The 18837-nt window shown below is 37.0% G+C and overlaps 2 protein-coding genes across 3 annotated transcripts in view; both read right to left on the bottom strand.

Moving 5' to 3' along the window:
- Positions 1-18837, bottom strand: part of LOC145479610 (uncharacterized) — a 385465-nt gene that overhangs the window by 44714 nt on the left and 321914 nt on the right. The gene's annotated exons all lie outside the window — the stretch shown is intronic.
- LOC145479436 (neuropeptide FF receptor 1-like) lies at positions 11-18084 on the bottom strand. 2 transcript variants are annotated; one of them, XM_081457814.1, is made up of 2 exons: positions 9221-10963; positions 11-73 (listed from the first exon to the last, which is right to left on the bottom strand). In XM_081457814.1, the coding sequence occupies exon 1, from the start codon at positions 10312-10314 to the stop codon at positions 9223-9225; it is 1092 nt and encodes a 363-aa protein (XP_081313940.1). In that variant the 5' UTR covers positions 10315-10963; the 3' UTR covers positions 11-73; positions 9221-9222. The 2 variants fall into 2 exon arrangements, with proteins under 2 accessions (XP_081313940.1, XP_081313933.1); XM_081457807.1 differs by lacking the exon at positions 11-73 and adding an exon at positions 18056-18084 and having other exon boundaries at positions 9120-10428.

The raw sequence follows: 18837 nt of genomic DNA, 5'->3' as shown, positions 1-18837 counted from the left end.
TTGATGTGGAGTTGACTTTACTGTGTCTTGACTATCCCTTGTTTGATGACAGCGCCCAAGATTGAATTTACCTCTAAGACAGAAAATAATTATCGGCAATTAGTCAAAGAAAACTAAACAGGTTTATCAGCGCGCGATCGCTTTGACCGATAATGAATATCTATCTTAGTTATATACCGGGAAACAACCTTTTACTAAGGTACAAGGTTCTAAATAAAAGGAAAATTATTATCAATTATTACAATCCTTGGACTCCGTGGAACAGAACGCAATGAGCATACATTTTGGTTGAATTTTCATTTCATATTCGGTAACAATTTGTACTGGCTGGTATTGGGTAAATTAATTTTGAGCATTCAAGAAAGCCGACAATGTCAGGAGAAATGTTTCAAGCTACTTAAACTTGAATTGAGAAGGAGTTGATTACGAGTAGAGTACTTGGTGTAAGATGAAATTGAATTTGTGAAGCGTGATTTCAATCAGCGCTTGGCCTAGGCGAACTACATATTGCTCGGAATTCCAAAATTAAATCTTGTGGTTAACAATTAGCTTCAAAGTAATAACATGCAGTTTTATTTACTAACCTGCATTAAAATTTCTAACGGGCTCGAAATAAGACTTACGTTTTTACATTGATGTCTTTCTAACATGAGACAATTTATAATCTTGAGTTCGAACTTCTAAAGTGACGTTTCAGAAATGGTTGAAACCATTGGCCGTTTGCAGCAGGTTTCCGTGTTAGCTGCTATTAATTTTCCAATATCACTTCTCGCTGACATCTGTTTATAAATAAAAAACCTCAATTTTGGTTGATTAATATGTTATTTTTACCTTAATCACACAGGGTGTTTCTTAACTGCAGGTTTTGGGAGTTCATAGTTGTAATATTGTCACTTGCTGTCGCGCAGTGGAAAAATAATTAGAAAGCTAGTTCCGCCTAGCAACTTATCAGATATTACCTTGGAAATTGTAACCTGCTGTTTTGCAATTAACGAATAAGATGTATCCTCTTATGAAGGTAAAACGATATCTGGCGAAGGTAATACGGAAACATATCGGCTTTGTCAGGTTTTCTTAATTATCGGTTATTATCTTAAAACATCTGATATTAGCTGATATTTGTAAAGAAGGCGTTTTTGGTGAATTGTCGGCTGGCAGCTAATGAATCTCGTCATCTTTGTTTTAAAACCCGATAGAATTACCTGTCGCAAAAATTTACATTTAGAGGCTGGGCCGTTTTGTCTTTACTTTTATTACAATTGTTTACAACCATTGAAAACCTGGCTTTGGACTCGTTTTTTTTAATTGTCACTCCAAAGGTTTCAGAGCTTGACTCTAAAAAGCTATAACCAAGACTTTTTATATAGGAAACTGCTGCACATATTGTATTTGCCGTCACAAGTGCTATTTACCCACCGTATATACGTTATTTGCCAAACAATGGGCAATGTTCAAAAGCGACCTTGAAAAATAAATAGAAAATATATATCCTTGCTTCCAGTAGAGCTGTAAGTATTTTTTCTCAATACTGTCGCGAAATTTTTTTCGTTCATTTTTCAAGTTGTTTAATGGTGTAAAGTAGAGTAGAGTAGGGTAGGGTAGAGTACAGTGCAGTACAGTACAGTACAGTACAGTACAGTACAGTACAGTACAGTACAGTACAGTACAGTACAGTACAGTACAGTACAGTACAGTACAGTACAGTACAGTACAGTACAGTACAGTACAGTACAGTACAGTACAGTACAGTACAGTACAGTACAGTACAATATTATCGCGGGAAAACTTTAACCAAGTTTTAAAATAGCTGAACAGTCATCTCATGACTGATCTGGCATATTGTGATCTTGTCGCGAAGTCTTACCTTGAACGGTAGTAACTTATATCAAATATGCAACGCTTTTCATTGTTGTGTTCTCCATTTCATAAACTTATTGCAAAACTGCATCTAACGAGTCCCAATAAGTCTGAATGACATTCATAAATTACTTATAAATTAAACACAGAGGAATGATACTTTACTTTTTGACTGTTTATTTCTTTTTATTATAACATGAGTGAGTAAGAGTTGTAGTGCAACTGTACAGCAGAGCCGGAAACAAAGCTTGAGGTAAGCTTGGTTGAAGTGTATTGTAACCTTACGTGACTAACACGAATATCAGAAATTGTTAATTTGCATATATCGGAATCATACTTATCAATGGCTACAGACTGGACAATATTGAATCAGTTAAAAATTTGTACAATAAGGCATCTTTTAAAGCAGCAGGTATTCGTACCTCCTGTGGCCTTTTCAATTTTAGATCGTTCTCGTTGTTTTCACAATAAAGAATCTTTTCTTTCCACCTTGAATCTACCTTGATCTGAGCGAGAAAATGACTCGTGTGTTTCTTTTAGTCCTCGAGCGATGCCGGATTCCACATGTTGAACTCTTTAATTTTCAGAAACACGCGTTTCAATACCACTAGAAGTTGAACTGTTTCGCCTGATTCGTGGTTAATCATCGGAGGCGTAAGCGTTTTGTTTCGATTCTGGCACCTGTATTGTTTATTTAATGGTCGCAAGTAATTTCCACGTATCATATTAACAATAATGCGCTAAACTAGCTAGCACTACCGGCCGTAACAAATGAGGTTTTTTGCGAAAAGTTCAGGGCTCAAGTATTGCTGCTGTAAACTGGTTAGTTTATTAAAAGACTTTAAAGCGTCACTGATAACAAAAAAGTCGAGAAGTGAAAAGCATCTCATGATGTTAATCAGGGCCATGTTACGGTCATGATTACTTTGTTTGGATGAATTGTTCAAGATTTTGAAAATGTTCTCGCAATAATTTTACACCTTTGATAATATACCTTAAAATAAGTAACACAACCTTTGAAAACTAGGTGAAAATCACCTTTGTTTCATATTCCAGCAAGTCAAGAGGTAAACATTGAAATTAAAATACATGCACTAGCAATTTCTAAGCACAGATTTTTATGTGTAATAATCTGTTTTTGAATAAAAATTTTATAACGTTTATGCGTTACTCCGAAAACGCTAACTGATATTTTACTATCGTTTTTGGCTATGTTACAGAGTTGGGATCCGATAAAAAAAAAAAAATACAGAGTTTCAACGATTGATGGGTCCTTGATTACATTCACAGATCGCTACAAACCTATGCGTTATCTTCATAGCTTGGACTTTTAATTAGCATTTGTGCCATTTCAGTTAAAGTGCCACTGAAACGAAATTTTCGTATGTGAGATTTTTGCTTAGTAATAAAGTTTCAACCTTACTTGGAAACACTGCAGACTTTTTTTTCGCATACGGTAAGCGAAAACTGCTTTTTCAGCCGTTCGAAATTGGCTGGTTAAGCCCAAAATTGGCGGCCATCTTGGCGCGGCCAAAACAGCCTAGTGACGTCACTGGTTGTATTGCTCTCATGCCGCGCTGAAAATTTAGAGTGATTATGGGAGAAGAGAATACTGTTCGAAGCCCCCCAAAAACATCTTAAGGACATCTCAGGGCTGTAAAGCAGATAATAAGAGTAGCCTTAGACATGAAGAGGTGGAGAGTCGATCCTGGGGCTTTTCAGTCTATTTAATTGGATATTTTATGTAAGCAAGCAAACGAGTGGGAGTTCTTAGATCGCAAAATGTTCGGGACTCTTAGTGAAATGGCCAGCACTCAATTAAACAATATCTACACTCATAAAGTTAAAAGAAATGAAAACAAGAGAAAGCGGCTTTTGAAAATATTATCCGGAGTGCTGCTGCACGAATCGTAGCAACAACGTTTCGAGTTTTCGAGTCGCTTCGCTTCGAGGAAACCGGACGTTTTGTGAGTTTCACCGCGGACGAGATTGTGCCACAGTGACCTTTAGTCTAGTTGTATCTGCTACATCCTACAAGTTATCACAACAGCAACAATTTAAGAAACCCTCTTATTTTATATGAGGGAGCGAATTTAAACTATAAAGGTAAACTTAGCTGCCATGACCCTACAATTATATGTTTTCAGGAAACGAGAGAAAGCGTGACAATGTCGGCGGCGAAAGGTCATATATGCAAATTAGTTCAAATTCTGTTTAATAAACCTTCGACTAAATAATAAACTAGTGACGTTTAACGAATTGCTTTGAACTTGAATACTATTAAATGAAGATCATAGACATAAGTATGTGCTAAAGAACTCCAAGTTATCCATCGGCCGTGAAATATTACAATTGGGAGATACGTGTAAAAGAGAAGCGAAATTCCCGCTTTGTTTACACTGATACGTATGCGGCGATAAAGCAAACCCTGCTGCGGATCACAATTTTCAAAGATACATTTTGTCTACCACAAGAACTCTCACTTATTAGTATCATAAAAAGATGCTCTCTGTGTGCAAAGAAGTACTCGACTCAAAGCTTGTGGACCGTTAATAACTTCATGATTGTGCGGATGGCTGATGCGCTTACGGCTTTTAATGCAGCAAAGTTGCCGAGGACATATTCGAACCTTGTTAATAGACCTTAGATAAACGTGAGAATCCAAATTTCAGAACCAGGCTGAAAACAGACGACGAAATATCGTGTTTAGGCTTCAGGACGTGATACAAAAGTTGCCACACTCGTCTTCGAAATCTCCAATCGAGTACTCAAGATGTTCGAAAAGTATACTGAGCTGTTCTAATCTGTAGCATTCATTTTGGTGAATCTACATTCTTTGGCGCCCTCCAACGTTTATGATGTGTATTTCCTGTCAAGGCTGGACTGAGATTACAAGGTAGGAAACTAGTAGGTATCGACAATATGAAGAATAAACTTAAATAAATCAAGTGAAAACAAGAGAGAATCTTAAGCGCTTCTTGCGTGAATACAACCAGTGACGTCACAAGGTCCTTAAACTCGGTTCCAGAGCCCGGACACAGTTTTGCTCCAAAAAGTCGATTTCAGCAGCTAAAAAGAGCACTTTCCGTTAGGATTTGACAGAAATAAAGTTCACCATTATTTTAAGCACGTTTGAAACTATGAATTGGGCTAAAAAAAGAGAGTACGAAAATTTCGTTTCAGTGGCACTTTAAAGCAACGGCGAGGGTCAGGCCCAAGTGGGTGTGACCCGTTATCGACACCTTTAAACATTACAAGCAATTTAGATATAAAGGACCGCCATTTGCAAACATGCTAAACATAAAAATAAAATGAAACTATGCGTCAAACAACATGCTGAGAAAATCCATAACATCTATACTAAACATAGGCACGCAAGGCGTGCAAAAGTTATTATTTTTGTGTGTGTGTGTGTGTGTGTGTGAATGGAAAGACCCTGGAGGTAGCTGCACTCAGTGGACTCTTAACAGTTATGATAAGGTTAACCCAGCAACCTTCTTTGGTTACGATGTACAGCGAAAAAAAAAATTAGAATTTGTTTCACTTTAGGAAATGTGATATAAAGCCTACCTTTATCAAGGTTTGATTTTAACAGTAGATCAGTGGCTTTGTTTATTACAACTACATGGAACTGTTCACAGCAAGATAGCTAAACATCATGCAGTCTGTCATAGTAGCTAACGGTAAACGGCAGATTGGTGTTGATTCTAGAAAATATTTCTGGCTCATTTTATAGCAAGAACCAATCTAATTATAACATCGTCACGCAATATTTTGGTTTCATTCTGTTGCCAGCAATGATCGTAGTTTTTTTTTCGGTTTTGATCATGAAACACCTGTACAGCGGATACATCCCTTTTTTCAATGACCACTGTGTAATGGGCCAATCATGTTTTAAATCGTTAGTAGAGAAAGGCTATTTACGTTACTGGTAAACCAGTTTTGCAGGCTTCATTCAATTTAAAACTGGTATGCTAACTTTGCATGGCGAGGATAGGGAGCGAACAGTTTTTAATACAGTGTTCTGAATGGCAGACTTTTTAAGTGCTTTATTTAACTATAATTTCAAATAACTAGTTTCAGTCAGTCCTCATATCATTTCCTTTTAGAAATTGTTGGGTACACAATGTCATAATCAATTGTACGCTACTCTCTTTCTTTTCTCCCAGCTTCTGAAATGCTTTGAATGGTTTAATAAACCAACTTACGTATACCAGTTTTTTTTATATCTTGACAATAGATACACAAGTTTTTACGGCGCCCGTACTTGCATGAACGCTTATCATAAAGCTGCTAATAAACAGAATCCATAGGGAGTGAAGTAATCAAATATAACATTTGTGTTTCTCAACTGATCTGTAAAATAGCTGTGGAGCGAAAATCAGAAAACTGGAGAATTATTTCCATTGAATGTAGCCGCTACAAATCCCTTACCTTCCCAACGGTTCGACTGTTTTGCTGGATTCAGGATTCAGTTCAGTTGAATGAATGTAGAATGAACTGTGAATTACCATCAATCATCTGCCAATGCGGTGAAATGACTTGAAGAACCTTGACGAACTGCGCTAAATCTCGTTTATTAACGATTTCTGCTTTAGGTCTGACTTACTTAGTTGTAGCTCTCGATGTCATCCGTTAAAGCCATCAAGGGACAAGGAAAAAGATACAGCAAAGAGAGTTCAGTTTCTGCCGAGACAACTCGTCCGGTTGTGGCGTATATTACGTTTTCCCAAACTATCCCCAACTGCATGCCTAATTTTTTCAGCGAATATGCTATTGTAAGAAGTTAAGTTGCATGTGTATAGCCTAGGAAATTAAATAATCCATGCGTGCATACACCTGTCTGTACATTTTTTACTTCCTTTTATTATTTATGAACATCATAACACAGCTATGGGCTTTCTCTTTATTTGCTTGACGGTGGATTTTGCAACCAACAGAAACTGGTACCTTGTGAATATTTACTTGAAACAGAGATAATATTATAGAAGGAACAAATACGCCAGGGTGGTTAGATTGAAATGAAATTGCAGACATGACATGATGGTAAATGTTCACCAATGTTAAAATTTCCTTTCACTACTTTTTGAATTCTACTAAATTCTTAACCTGTCAACCTTTTTGTCATTTCTTTATGACACTGTTCGACATCCATGTGCCAGGTGGTCGCCATATTTGGTTTGTAATAGATCTCGAGAGGCCACTAAGTTTCGAATTCCACTCATCTTTTCCATTTTCTTCACAAATGCAGTGATATCTCGTCGACGCGGTCGTCAAGACCTCCCCGCTTCCTGCGTGTGATTAAGATAATGCTTGTGATAACGGAGTACAAAATTCACTGAAATATTTCACTTCTGAAGGACTTTTAGTGCACCTATCAACCGCTGCGTAGGCACCTGGCGGAGTCGGCAGATCGCTTTCCATTGGGTGGTCTTTCTTTACATCGGTGTTTTTTGAACTTTCACCAGCATAAATTCATCAAAAGTTAAATTTCGTCTGACAAACGTGCAGATGCAACAAAAGAACGATCACAAAGCAATGATTACATTTAACCGCGGGTTGTTCGACGATTTATTTTGAGACTTACTAGTGAAGCATAACTAGGACGAAACAGCTGCCAGTTTGTGCGCATGCGAATAGGTTCGGGCTAAACTACATCTAAGAGGGGACAAAAACCGAAGGGCCTGGAGTGGTCTCCTTCAATCATTTTTCAAACCAAGCCTTCTACGCAGGCTAGCAAAACCACGATGATGTGTTAATTAGCTTTTTTACGATAAAATGATTTGCAAATCTTGTTGAATAAGGCGAGATAGTTCTTGCTGAAAGCGGCGAGAGTCCCACCCAGCCAGCCAGCCAACGTCAGTATAGTACATTCAGCAGCATTGTAGGCCTTAATCTACATGATTTGTTTAGCATGCGTGTGATTGTAGTCATTAAGATGAGAAATTGTTTCGGTGACAAGTCTTAATTTTTATAATTGTTGCACATGCCAACGAGTTTGTAGGATTCACGCCGTTAGTCGTGGGCAACAGTCAACTTTCAAATCTGAAGAAAACGTGTTGAATGTTTTACCATGGGTTTTGTAAACTATCATTTAATCCAGTCTCTGAACTTTCCCTTTCTCCGCCCTACATCGCGTTGAACCCAGGTCACGCTTCAACCGCTGTCATGGCTGTACAAGGAGGAAGAACGGTACGGTCCGGTGCAGTTACAATTTGCACCTCAAACCGACAATAAAAACTTTATTTTTTATTAGTGCTTGGACCGAAGTTGAGTATAATCCAAAGAGGAAACATGGAATGGGGCAACTTTGAATATGGGGAATATCTGAAATGTGAAATCTTTGACATAGAGAATCTGATCTTTATTATAAGGAATCTTTTAAAGCCGAAACCTTTAAAATACTTGGTACATGTTTTACGACATTTCAGTTTCCAGTTCCTCTTTGTTTTGTAGAGTTTGTAATCCATTTACAAAACAACTGAATCTGTTACGGTTTGCTTTGTTCTTAATTTTGCTTCTGTCTTCTCTTAACATAACAAAAAGTTCTTAGTTTTTCTCAGTTTCCTTCATCAGGAAACTCCCTTGTAATTCACATCAATTTACTTAACGATTTCCCTCTCCCTTTTCCTAAATTTGTGATACCTTAAGCCTATAAGTGTTAATTTTTTTATGAGGTGCTTTGTGAAACAGACAGATGAAGAGACGAAAAACAATTATTATGTTGAGATCGGATTGATACATCACGGAATTTTCAACTCTACGTAAAATGTAAAAATGGTCGCCGTAAAGAGAAACAGAATTGAAAGAAGTGGTCAGAATGAATCGCTTTATGCCGTTTTAAAGCCAGACACCTAATGATAAACTAAATTAACCACATACTGATCAGAACCTACATATATTATCAAAAACAAGCTAAAGAGAGCATTTTGCATCCAGAGATACCGAAACGTTTCAAAATAGCATTTTGGGATCGCATTTACTTTCAAGTGCTACAGTGTTTGATTTTATAAATATTTAACTCGACAACATGGCAGTCATTTCCTTTTAAAAAAATGTGACTGCCGTAAATAAAAACGTAGCCTATGCGTGGTCTAAACTCTATACATTTATGGATGAGACACGTTTTAAAATAGCATGAACTGTAAAAAAGTGTAACTGCCCCCATCGACATACCATGTATCAACAAGAATATTTAGATATTGTACGCCTCTATAACATTGTTTATCGGCGTTTTTTTCAAGTTAAAATGGACAGTAGGGGTGGAGGGGATGGGACGCTGGCCAAGATGGCAAGTTATTGATTCTCGCAACTTTCTTCTTCATTCTGTCTTAATCTAGAAAGAAAAACTCTCTTCTCTTACCTCTACAGTACAGTTACTGTGTCCATGATTATTTCACTGGAGATTAACCTTGATTCAAGTTTTGTTTTGTGCTTGTTCCCGTTGAGAGCTCGTTTTGAATCTGTATGCCCTTGCTGCGATGAACTTTCAAACGGACGTAAAATTTTCAGCTCCTTCAAGATTGATACCCTGTAGCAGCAACAAAAATAGGAGAGATATTTCACGTAACCACGCCGGAACTGTTTGGTGATGCTTCCGTAAACGAGGGGATTGAGACAGCTGTGGAACACAGTGAGAACAAGAGAAAACTTAAAAATTATCATGGCCATGTTCTGCTGCTTTTCATTGCCAAAGTCCAACAGGATCCATGCCACCTGGCTAGGAAGCATACAAACAGCAAATATCATAACGATTATAGCCAGAGTTTTCGTTACTTTAAAGTTTTCGCGCCGTCTCGCCTGGTTCTCCAGGCTATGAGCGGCTCTAGCAGTTCTAACGCTCCGCCGAGAGCACGAGCGATTGAGATCTAAACCGATTTTGACGTATGCTATTGCGATGATGACCAAAGGAAGCACGTACTGAAGAATAAACAGAGCTACAGTATAGGCCCGCCTGTGGTCAAGACTCGGCCAGTTTTCAAGGCATTCAGGGGTTGTGTCAGGTATGGTGACAATCATCAGCGGAAGGACGTTTGTGAACGACAAAATCCATAGCAGTGTGATCCACAGCACAGCCGACTTCTGACGTATTTCCTGTTTAAACGGGTTTAAGATCACGTGACAACGGTGGATAGCCATTGAAGTCAGTGTGTAGACGCTGACAAAGAACGAGACGGTCATGAGTGGACGAATAAAGTGACAGAAGAATGCATTGACGGGAATGGTGTGAAACATGCCATAGATATGAAGTGGAAGAAAAAAGATCAGTGTTAAGTCAGACACTGCTAAATTCATGATAAAGAGATCGTTTACTGTTTTCTTGGCTCGTTTGGCGGCGATGACAATTAAAACCAGAAGGTTTCCAATCAAGCCGATGACAAACGTGGCAATGTAAAATCCCACGCGTATATTTCTTTCCGCTGGTCTTTGGAAAGGTTGTGTGGAGTTATCAGACATGTTTTCTCCTGCTCTTTATTTCCCTGCTGTTGATTAGTACTGGAGGACTTTGAAGCTTTTTGCTGCTTCAGGGTATGTTGTTACTGATCCCAGTAGATATGTTTGCAATAGAACCTACAATAAGAACAAATCATATCATTTAATGTTTACGAGAAAAGTAAAAACCGATTCTGTGAGTAACTTACACCTTATACCAACACCTGTAAAAGTGGGGTTTTGAAGTTAACTGGAGAGTTTCGATTGGCTGGCCTGTTTACGGCAAAATGATCAATGCCTTCCTTTAAGGTCCGAAATTCAGTTCATGTGAGAATTCAATCTGACGTGCTCAGTATTTATTTAATATACAATGTACCAGTAACAATTAGTAGGACTCTACAAGTATACTGATGCAATCTGATTGGCTGAGCTATTCGTATAGTATCAGCCATTAGAGTGCAGTGGCTAGAGGTCGTCGGCATAGTGACCACATTTCCTAGTTGCTCTAATGTTTCGAGGAAGATTTACCAGGTAAATCTAAGCTGACATATAACTATGATGCAACGAAATCTCGCTTCGCTTTTCGGGCAAAGTTTTGTTTTACATTAAACATCATCAAATTACCGTGGGGCAACTATAAGCCGATAGTTCCTCGACAGAAACACTCTACTGTTAAAATAGAAATAGAGAGCGAATAATTGTTAATTATAATTATAACACAACATGGCACAACATTACACTTCAAGGAACATCTACGTTCCTCCCATTTGATCAAGCTATCCTAATACCTTCCATTTTCGCGAGCTTAAAATTCACGATAATATCGTGGTAAATTGGTGGGTTAAAATTGTGCAGAAAAGGTTTCACGACTAGTGTGAGCCGCATACAAAACTAAGTTAAAAGAAAGTGTGCGGAACATAAGAAGTTTGTGCCTGGTTGCTAAAGCACAATTCCTTATTTGGTGGACAAATACACTCGGTTTTGGTTCCTGAAATCCCCCGCGCAGTTGGAAAAGTGAAAATTTTGCTAGTCAGGGAAAGAAATGAGAAGAGAATGAGGCGAGACAGGAAAACACCTTTTTTCTTTAGGCGCTCGCGCTTCTCGTCACTCAGTCGTTCTGCTTATGTCAGTTTCGCATTCGTGCATTGATTTCGCGTCACACGCTAGGAAAAGAAAGAGACTGCTAGCAGTCTATTATTGGTAAAGGGATGGATTTATTATTCTACTTTTATTCATTTTATGTTTACAGTATTTGATGTCGGTAACGATCGCATTTACATTAACTGGATTAAATTGCGGGGGTCTATTTTTGGCCAAAGTTTAGCGTCTGAACAGGGTAATAGAGCGAAGAAAACACTTTTTTCGCCCTCGCCAGGGGTATCTTATTTTGGGTTAACGGATTGTGAATATTTTAAAGATGAAAGTTAACGGAAGCAATTTGTCATCGAGCTGTCTTTCTCTGTTCCTTTCCGAACTTACTGCCATAATTACCGTATTTTCAGCTACAGAGGTGAAACGATTTCTTGCTGCTCTTGTTGGTTACCTAGCAACCGATGAAAACGAATTGTTGGTTGATTATCTGGGGAGAGGTTGTTTGGAGTTACTTGTTCTGACAAGTCGACCGGCCGAGTGGATTAAGTTTCGTCGTATTAGGCAGCTATCTGAGATTTTTCAGTCTTTTTATTTTTTTCCAAAGGAATTGGATTCATCTTGAAGAACACGTCTAACATTTTGCGTCTGGGAAACGTTCTTTCTTCACCGAAAAATCGTCGTTGTTTGAACTTGTCTTAAACAGCCACTCTAGGGCAGAATTTAATTCTGTAAATAATTGGATGTTGTTGGGAGGTCCCTGTTTTGTAAAGTAGGAGTAAAATGTGATGCGGGTTCTGTGAAAAGCTTATATCGTACGTAAGAAGTGCCTGCCAAAACGGTGTCCGGAGGTAACAGTGATACTTGATACAATGTCGTGTGGGTGCAAGCACGAGCTTGAGAAAGTCAAAATATTAAATACCTCAGATAACAGCTGCATTAAACTCTGTCTTAAATACTCTGACTGCAATATCCTATCTTACATCTCAGTTACTTGGAAATATCGTTTCGCACAATATCTAAAATAAAGTAAAATATTCAGGAAAATCGATCTAATGTTTTGTTTTAGGATTTTATTACTTATGCCCTCAATGAGACATGAACATTATGTTGTTACAGTTCGTATAGCGAGGCTTTCTTGTCATAGGATTTGTTTCATAAGTGTTGTCTAAACACTATATCATATGTTGCAACAGATTTTTCTTCTAGTTATCACAATTTACACCACTTAATTCGCTGTCAGTTCTGATGAAGTTTGGCCATATATAAAGATGGTAAAATTACCTTGTGGATTCCTTGAACACCTGCAGACAAGTTGGATTAAACGACTTATTCTCCAGTTTCCATAAATTCAGTGATGAATATTTTGTACTGATTTTGTTACTAAACATCTTGTGCCAGCAACCAAGAAACTGGGCTTGGCGACCTCAACATAACTTAGCCAACAGCCAAATAATCAACAGCAGTCGAGAAACAAGGCCTCAGAACGTCGTTTTGTAATTAGTCTTATTCGCAAAGTATACCTGATTTAAATAACAATTCTTCCGTAAGCTAAAACCCTCGACGGGCTTTGCAGTTCAATTTTACTTGAGTTTTAGTCATTTAAATTAACAGGCGCTTTCTAATCTCTCTGATAGCAGTTGGTTTTGTGTCAGAAAATTGAAACAGAAAAATTCATTAAATATTGATTTCTGTAAATTTTGCTTTGTGTGATGCAGTGGCATAAAGAGTTTTGTTTTTCAAACTCTCTTTCCCCTCACCGAACAGCAGGAATTATTCAGGAAAAACACTTTGAAATGCGACTGCGAAACTAATTTTGGATTTTACATCCGGCACTACATCAAACATGAAAATCATCAATACGTAATGAAAGCTGCATCATAGAAAGAAACAGTTCTGTGCTTACTAAAAAATCTAACAAATTTTACTGTATTAAAACCAGACGCTTTTAAATTATCGCTTCATTTCCAAAGTGTTATCGAAGTAGCTTATTTAAAGATTTTCACAGCATTTTTTTTTTTTTATTTATTTTTCGCACTCAGTTCTTACTATCATGACATATGGCTCCATAATAAATTTTCAGTCAATCTTGCCATTTTAAATTCCTGTAAATATATAAAAAAATTGAAAACGAAATCAAGCTTTGTAATATGATTCAAAACGTGTTTACTAGACTCCAAAATCATGACAAACATTTATATTTTGACAATGCCTTTAACGGACCGTTTTTATTCATCGTCTGTTTTGAAAATGTTCTAGATTCACACGCCGGCCTTGATATGCGTTTGCACGTGGTGAATCAATGTTATTTCAACTTAACAATCTGGTTTAATTTGCAAGGGTAAAAAAAGAGATCTCATTTGATGGTTAAAGCATGTACTTTTTCTGTCAAAGACATTATAAATTTAATATTCGCCTGGCTTCTGAGTTTGCATGAAGCAGATGGCCTTCTCTAACTATTTTGTAAAATAAAAATGAATCTTATTCCAAGCAACTTTCCTTAAGAATAGGAAAAGCGTAGGAACTGTTTTTCGCGTTTAAGTGTGAAAGAGATGAACAGGAAAGCAGTCGTTGAAATAGGAAATGTCTCTTGGGAAACTCGTGGCTGGTCCCTGTTGTCAGGTAGTCGACGGGTATCACCTTGTGACGTATAACTTGACTCAACCAAGATGGAAATGTTTAACACGTGTCATGGTCATAAACCCCCAAACCACTTAAATTTAAAAATACTACAACTAGTATGGCTGCGAAGAGTTAAGGACACCGAAATAAACAGCGAAATGCGTTTGCAACGGCTATTCGACCTATTAGTCTCCAGACATATAATTTTACACCTTGACAAACTGGCATTTTTTCTTAGATATGAATCTGACTTTGTGTGTCTATTTTAATAAGTATAATGCTGCTATATTCAAAATTAAGATTTTGGTGTGTTTATTAAGAAATTTATTGCCAACATTCTATACGTCTGTTTCGGATCATTAATTTTTAAAATGCACAGCAAATTGTAGTTTAAGTATCCGTGTCCTCTTCAGTTCAATTTGTCAAGCGATGAGTTGACTATATAACTAACTTTATCTGAAGATGTTTTTTATCGCATCAGCAATCAACTGACATGTTATATGCAATCAACATATCTCTTTGTTAAGAGAAGGAATTTGATGTAAGTAAAGATTCATATTTAAAATTTCGAAGGCAATGTGAAGGGGTTGTTTGTAAACTCATATGCACGTGTTTGCCAATCGGTCTGTTTGAAGTACCGATCTCAGTAAGACAGATACTCAAGCTTTCTTTCTCAGTGTAGAAAAAAAAAAGATTCTGAAATACTAATTCAAATTATTGCAAAGTACTCTGTTGTGCTCCGAAAAATAGTTGCTCTCTCTTATCTGATTAAAATCATTAATAGTTTCCCATTCGCGGTTTAGATTTGTGTTCATCACCTGTCGATTACTGCATGAAAGTAATATCGCAAAAGTGGCAAAATGGCCAAATATTTATTCCAAAAGCGCTTTCATGTTAGACCGTTCACGGACGAGAAACAAGTTTTCACTACTTTCTTTCAGTGTAGTTGGTTGTGAAAACGAAAATTTCACGGAGTGTAAATTTTAGGTTTACATCTTACCTGAGTGAATTCAGCCACAAGATCTTTGTTTTTTTGCTGTGTTCTTCAATCCTCAGTCGATTTTAACTGGCCTATTTTTACTTTGCACTCGCTATATACGAATTTAAACAAATCCGAATGGTATTGTAGGTTTTCCTCGTTTGATTTGCACGCAGTCGTGATGTTTGGTTTTAAACACCGTTTACATTCTTGGCTTCTTCAGGTTTCTATTTTTTCTGTTGCGAATTTAATTTGACTGCTATTTGACGAGGATGGTGAAAGCCCAATCACGTTGGGAACAAGCAAACAGATTAACATCGAAGGCTTCCGAACGTGATGCTTTCTTATTAGAACGACCTCCACAGAGCCTACCAAATGACAACTCGAAATATCCGGACTTCCTCAAAAAATAATTAACAATTGCTTGACAACAGCTTTTTGAAAACTGCAATGTATTCGTCAGCGGAAGCTTTACATTGAAATACAAATACGCTGAAGTAGCGTTGGAGAGCTCGTTTTGTACTCTTATTAACTAATTTCGCTTTCAGTTGAGGGTAAACAATATTGTACATTTTTACATATACTGTGAGTCAAAGTTTTATTTCTATGCTCGTATTTCTGCCATAAATTCGTGACTAGTTTATCAGTTTCATTAACACACTAACAATCACTTAAAGAAGAATTGTATTCATTGTATTTTGATCCCAAAAGAAATTGCGTTTTAAGTAGAACTATTACGTATTAAACATTTTGTTTCGCATTCTCTTGACCTACTTAATGCTTTTGTTCAGTCTTTCCTTGGGTTAGTACATTGTGCTGTTAATCCCAAAAATTTTACTTTAGATGAAAAACACTTATTCCGGGCTCAGAATGGGCGTATTTGTGCCTTCGCCTCAGATTATTTGAGTTCAAACTTTGCGTAACTCATTAACATCACTCTTTCACCGGCATCTGTGGTGAGTCTAAGTCTGATTGTTTGATTGAAGAGCTTCACTTTACCACAGGAAATCAAGCTTCAGTAGGCTTTGAAAGACCCTTTTTGACCGCATATGTTAATTGCTGTCCATAGCCACTGTGTTATATCGCCCGCGCAATCTTAATTTTGATCGTTTGTTTTTATACTAAGAGGAAATAAACGGAAAAGTAGAAATATGAACATAAAAATGTTTTCGGTGCTTGACCTTAAAATTAATTTTATGTAAATAGTTTTGGGTGTATTTCTTGTTCAATTCCCATAATCATGTTTTTGTTGTATTCCTTTCGTTACAAGCTTGTAAACATACATCTCTATCCCTACATGCAAATTATTTTTGAATCATATCGCAAAATCCTTGAGAAAAGTACGACAAAAACATAGTTTAGAGCTCCTTATTAAAAACTACGTTGGTCTGGAACATATCTACGACACCGTAGATTTTCTTCCACCCAGTAGAGAAGGAAAATGTGAAAATAAATTAAAACGCCGGCTTTTCGGTGGAGTTGATTATTTCTATTTCTATATTAATTAAGCACTAATTCGTCGGAATAGGAGTTTGTGCATTCATAGAAGGCGCTAGCTAGATGTCGCAGTGTTGATGTGTGTACATATCAGTTCATTGTTAAGTGCTGGGACTGGTTGCTGCGGCCGACAATTTACACTTTTTTTCCCACACCTCAGTTCACGTGCCTGCTTTGTATTAATGGTTTTTAACATAAAAATGCTAATATTCTCCTTAAAAAGCAGCTTTTGTGACATTCGTTGATGCTTAATACAACCGAAAATCTGGCATTTAGTATTGGAAAAGTATACGTTATTTCCCGGGCGTTATCTCTAAAAACTACTCGATACACAACTGGGCTGTCCTACCTGGTGATTTTCTATTTTACAATCCCGCAATTCAACTTGACTCAGAAATTTATTTTCAAAGTAAGAAACATCTAGGACAGTAACAAATCAAATTTTAACTCAACATTTCAATCCAAACTGAAGTAAACTTCCTTCGCCGCAAAAGATGGAAATTTCTTTCATCTCAGTCACCTGCTGACAAACTGACGAAACGCATGGCTTTGATTGTGTGAATAGTTTCCGATAACAATTTTTGCCGAAAGATTACCAACATGCATGCGAATTACCTCCCGAAACAAATTCGCTTGCCATTTTGGATCAGTTTATGAATTTGGAGACATTTCTAGAAATTCTTTCTGATCAAAAAAAGGTCATTTATTAAGAAAAAGACCGTGATTTCTTATAAATTACACCTAATGAGATGTCGGTTTTCTCAGTCAAATATTAGTTTCTCGCTGCACCATTTATGCCTGATCAAGATCTCTATCGAGGGTATCTGAATTGGATTTGCAGTTACGTTTAATTCAGGAGGTTTATTGCAGGCCAGCAAATAAATGTAAGTGGACTGTCGCTCCTAGGATACATTGAACAACTTTCACCAAAACCTATTTTTTTTCGTTAGACCCTCGGTTGGAATAAGCTTGTTGCTTCAAACAAGTGCTTCGAAAAACTGCAAAAAGCGAATTCATTATCATGCAAGGAGAAAAGTTCTTAAAGTTTTAACAAAGGGCTTATATATTCAAATCAGTTTGCGCAGGCCAAAACCGCCATGTTCTGTTTCATGTTGGTTTACCAATCAATCAAACGCTCTTTCAGTTTAAATCGACAAGGTCTTCTTTCAATTTCTGGTTCTTAATTTTAGATATTGTGATAAATCGTCGAAACACAAGAAGACATTAACAAGTTAACACTCTTTAATATGAAAATCTTGCGACGGAAGTCGAATATTGCTTCAGAATCATGTATATTTTGACATTATCCGGCTTCACATTAGAACATGCAAATTTTGCTTTTTAGTTTGAAAATAAAGACACTATAACGACAGAATTCTGAAGACCGCAAGATGTTTCCTTTCCTTGTTTTAATAATTTAAATTATCCTTTCAAGCAATAGTATGGTCTTAATTAAAGGCTTGTAAGTCAGTTTTTAATTCTTCCGCAAATGTTTCATAATTTATGCGTATTCTATATACTGTGGTGTAAATTTACTCTCCCCTGGAAGTTCAAAATAATAAAAAGAGCTAGACATACCTTAGTAATCCGTAAGGAGAAAAACAAAACAGCCGCAAACTCATCAAGCTCAGTTTGCGAAATGAATAATGATTCCTCGCTCAAAGTTTTTTCTTCATAATCATGACATTACTCATTGTAACAAGCGGAAATCATAGACTCTCTGCCGTATTTCTATAATCATTTGAGTTCAATTTTAATAAACCGCCAACAGATGAAACCAAACGCTTAATATATTAGCAAGATAACAACTTACCTTTGAAAGTTGAAATACAAATGTTTTCCAACGACCAATAGTCACAATCACGTCCCGGCCATTGTACCAAATTGACCGTCGACACTCAAGCTGTTCTTCCCAAACTAAAAGAGTGACTGACTGACAAAACTCACTTGTAGTTCGCCTGCTCGGACAAAAATAAGCCGAGAAGACAAACTCCATATAACATAAAAGCACGAAAATCTTAAATTTATTCCACGTATTTTACTAGGAACGATTCACGTGTCGGCTATTTACATACGAATTACTGTTGAAAGATTACTTCTGTTTTTGTTGATATCACCAGCGAGACAAAGAACCCAAATCTATTCAATAATGCTAATGTAATTAATACCTGTAAATGCATCATTCGAAGAATATTTCAGAAAGTCTTTGTTGCGTTTAGTTTGCAATTTGCTAACGAGCTTTCTAATTTAGGACACGACAAGAAGTTCAAATAAGATAATTGTCTTCCCAGTAGCTTGAATAAGGCTTGTTGAATAAGGCTGGTGATGATTGAAAACGTCAAGCGCCAAAGAGAATCGAG

Source organism: Orbicella franksi, chromosome 1 (assembly GCF_964199315.1).
Source record: "Orbicella franksi chromosome 1, jaOrbFran1.1, whole genome shotgun sequence".
Taxonomy (NCBI): Eukaryota; Metazoa; Cnidaria; class Anthozoa; order Scleractinia; family Merulinidae; genus Orbicella; species Orbicella franksi.
Note: the sequence above shows the minus strand (reverse complement) of the source record. Positions and strands in the feature narration are given on the sequence as shown.